At 54.9% G+C, this 3,603-nt stretch overlaps 1 protein-coding gene across 1 annotated transcript; it reads left to right on the top strand.

Moving 5' to 3' along the window:
* The first annotated feature begins 1,489 nt into the window (after positions 1-1,489).
* Positions 1,490-3,085, top strand: LOC135302001 (inositol 1,4,5-trisphosphate receptor-interacting protein-like 1). The gene has a single exon (XM_064422584.1). It carries the CDS (start codon positions 1,490-1,492, stop codon positions 3,083-3,085), a length of 1,596 nt encoding a protein of 531 aa, XP_064278654.1.
* The last annotated feature ends 518 nt before the right edge of the window (positions 3,086-3,603 follow it).

Here is a 3,603-nt window from a genome sequence, read left to right as displayed (position 1 = left end):
CTCTGGGGTCTCCAAAGCCCGGTGATCATTTCTTCCTGCTCCAGCACCTGTGCTGAGTCCAAAGAGCCTTGGGGCAGCCAGGGCTGGTAGCAGGAGAGCTGCTGAAAGGCACCGCCAGCCGCGCAGCCTTCCCCTCCAAGGCTCCAGAGACACACGGGCAGAAAGCTGTGGCCAAAGCTGGATGGCTGCCGAGATCCATCCCCTCTTCACAGGGTGGCCTTGCAGGATAGCAAAATCCACATGGACATCCCATGTCATTCCAGCACTGACTTTCACCCCAAACCTTCCCATTTTCTACAAGGAAAAATCTGCTTTTCTCTTCTGCCTTGATAGGGATGAATTCCCTTGGCTGATGTATTTGGCATAAAGCTTCTCTTCACAGGGAAACCCTGATGGGCAAAGTGAAGCTCTTCTGCCCATCCAGAACCCATTTTGTCCCACTGGATGGTGGGAAGTGCAGTGCAAATGCACCACCCTTCTCTCCTTGGCCAGCAGCTGCTTTCACAGCCCAATGGCCTGGCACGATGCAAATGAAGGCAGGTTATAACTAAGTGTGGGCCATTCTATCTGCCCAGGGAACAAACAATGTGAGCAGAAGAAATGACCTCAAGTTGTGCCACAAGAGGCTTAGCTTGTATTTCTCCAGGAAATATTCCTTCAACAACAAGGATGTCAAGCTTGGGAACAGGCTGCCTGGGGAAATGGCTGAGTCAGCACCCTCAGAACGGTTAAAAAGTCATGTGGAAGTGGCATCTGGGGACGTGGCCGATTGGAGCAGTGGGCAGTGTGAAGTTTGCAGTTGCACTGTGGGATTGTGAGAGACTTTTTCAACCGCACTCAGTTCCAGATTTAAGTGTAGCTCAACCAGTGAGGAGTCAAAGCTCAGACTCAATGATCCTCAAGGCTGCATTCCAACAGGGATATCTATCAGATTGCCAAGGAAGGGCAGATGAAAATAATTGCAAAAGAGACAACAATGGGAGTGCTTTGGAAAAGTTTCAGTCAAGGGCAGCTCTAAGCAGGGCCACTCTGAGTGCCTGAGCCACGAGTCGGCTCAGGAGACAGAGGGTGTGGTTGGCTGGCTTGTGACGTGCTGTGACACGTGTGACATCACGGGGCACGTGTCACAATGCCGGCAGCAAAGAAAGGCCCCAGCAGCTCACGCTGGCCTTGCATTGCTTTGGCAAGCGGTGAGTGCACACGTGGTGGGGAGGCTGTGCTGGGAACAAGGGCTGGGGCAGAAACACTGCACCTGGGGCTGGCTTCTCCCTCTGCGTGCGGGGACAGCCCCGCCTAGGAGAACTTGGGCAGGCCACAGAGCTGGAGCTGGAGCTGCTGGGGCAGGGAGACAGGCCTTGCTGCCTGCATGCTGACTGTGTGGGGCCCTGTCCTTCCTGCGCCCACATCCCTGAGGATCCTCTCTCCAGCAACCAGTAGCCGTGACCATCCCCGCCCCACTCACGGGCTTCTCTCCTTCCTCCTGCAGACCATGGAGCCCATGGTATTCCTTTTCATGCTCTTGAAAAGCCTCATCCAGTACCCACAGCACGTGGCTGACGCTTTGGATGAGGAAACACGTCTGCGCATGGAAGAGCGTGCAAAGCATCTGGAATGGGAGAGGATTCATCTGGAGCAGGAGGTGGAACAGCTCACCCAGGAGCAGCTGAAGCAGGTGCAGCTCTTGCAGCTCTTAGCTGTTGCTGTGCTCCTGGCCCTTCTCTTGGTCCTCTGGTTGATTGGGTGGAAAAACAGCCTGAGCAGAGAGGAGGATGAACAAGACAACCGTGGGGCAGATGAAGAGGAAGCGGGCAATGTTGCGGCTGACGAAGAAGACAACGTTGGCAATGAAGATGTCAATGAGGCTGCAGTTGCAGAAAACAACAACGATGCTGCAAATGAAGTCCAAGAAGAAGAAGAGGATGATTTTGACGATTTCCTTGGAGAAGTTGTAATGGAGCGCATCCAGTGGCCTGTACAGGACCTGCAGAGAGGCTGTGAGTGGATAACTGACCTCATGGATAATTATACCATGTACTTTGGCCATGTTTTGGCCAACAGTTTCTACCCGGTCCTGCAACGAGCCATCGGGGTGGGCAGTGCCTTTGAAGGCTGGAGTCCCCGTGAGCAGGATGTTGTCTACAGCGTGCTCATCCCCATGACTCCTCCCCGGGGCCACAGCTTCCACCTGGAGCTGGAGAGTGAAGAGCAGAGGCACGTCAGGAACTTCCGTGTCCGCGTGCAGCTGGAGTGCACCTGCAGCAGGGAGCAGCAGGCTGAGGACATGCTGTGCTTCCTGCACCACCCCGAGGAGGAGCTGAGCAGCAATCAGGATCCCAGCCTCCTAGACACCCTGTGCACCGGCTCCTACCTGGACGTGCAGAAAACTGCCCGCTGGTTTTACCAGCTGGTGAGAGCAGTCTGGCCAGCTCTGCCTCAGTCACACAACTGGCATTTAAGGCTGATGCCCTCCACACGCTCCTGCCAATTCCAGGTGTCCTACGGGCAGGAAAGCTTCAGGATTGAGCTGTTCTTCGGCGTGCGGAGAGGTGACTCAGCCATCTTTGTGTGCAGCCAGCCTAGAGAGGCCTACACAGCAAGCACAACCTGGCCCGAGTCCTACGCTGTGGCAGAGGTTGAGTTCTTCAAGCACATTGCCAGGCAGGCCCCCCCTGACAGCCTGCACCTCAAATGCCTGCAGTTCTTCACCCGTCTTCCTCTGGGCTTCAGCTTTTCCACCTACACCATGAAGACCATTGTCATGCACCTGCTCAACATCACACCCGTCTCAGAGTGGCGCAGGAGAGATCTCGTGGTACGACTGCTGGATATCATCAACAGCCTGCACTTATGTCTGCGAGCAAAATGCCTCCACCACTTCATTGTGGGCAACCAGAGGCTTCCTCAGGACATCAACTTACCCGCAGATGTCCAAAGAGCTGAGCCATACAATCTCCTCCAGCACCTGGCCCAGCAGCCAGCTGCCCATGCCCATGCACTCTATGAGTACCACATTCTCTACAAGTGGTTCAGAAGAATCCTTCTTGCTGAGGATTTACCGGATGAAGGGGAAGAGTTATGGCTCTGAGCAAAGAGCTGTGCTTGTGCTGCTCGCAGCTGCCAGCAGAGAACCACCTTGCAGCCCCCATTTGGTGCTTTCAGGAGAAGAGGATGCCTGCAAAGCTTTGGCAAAGGTCCCACTGCCTCTCCTGCCGCCTCAGCAGGTGCAGGGCCACGGGCGGCTGTCTTCTACCTCCTTGCATCTTTTCATTTCCCAACAAAGCGCCCCGACGGCACTGAGCCCTGCTTGCCTAGGAACTCTCCCATTGCTGAAAAAGCACACAAAGAGAACACGTGCCGTACAAGCAGGGCCAACCTCTCCAAAGCCCACCTGCAACATGCAGCTTTTCCCGGCCTTTGAAAAGGGGCAAAATTTCAAGCATGACAGAAGTGGGAATGTGGGACCAAGAAAGAGAAAAACAACGGGGCAAGAAGAACCAAGAGGAAAAATCGGCAGTGCTGGCCCAGGATCAGTCAATGGATGGAGCCTCTCCTTCTCCCTGGAATGGACACCTTCACATCAGCACTGGACCACCAGGATTGGAG

The sequence above is a fragment of the Passer domesticus genome, chromosome 6 (genome assembly GCF_036417665.1).
Source record: "Passer domesticus isolate bPasDom1 chromosome 6, bPasDom1.hap1, whole genome shotgun sequence".
Lineage (NCBI taxonomy): Eukaryota > Metazoa > Chordata > Aves > Passeriformes > Passeridae > Passer > Passer domesticus.
This window is presented reverse-complemented; position numbering and strand designations above follow the sequence as displayed.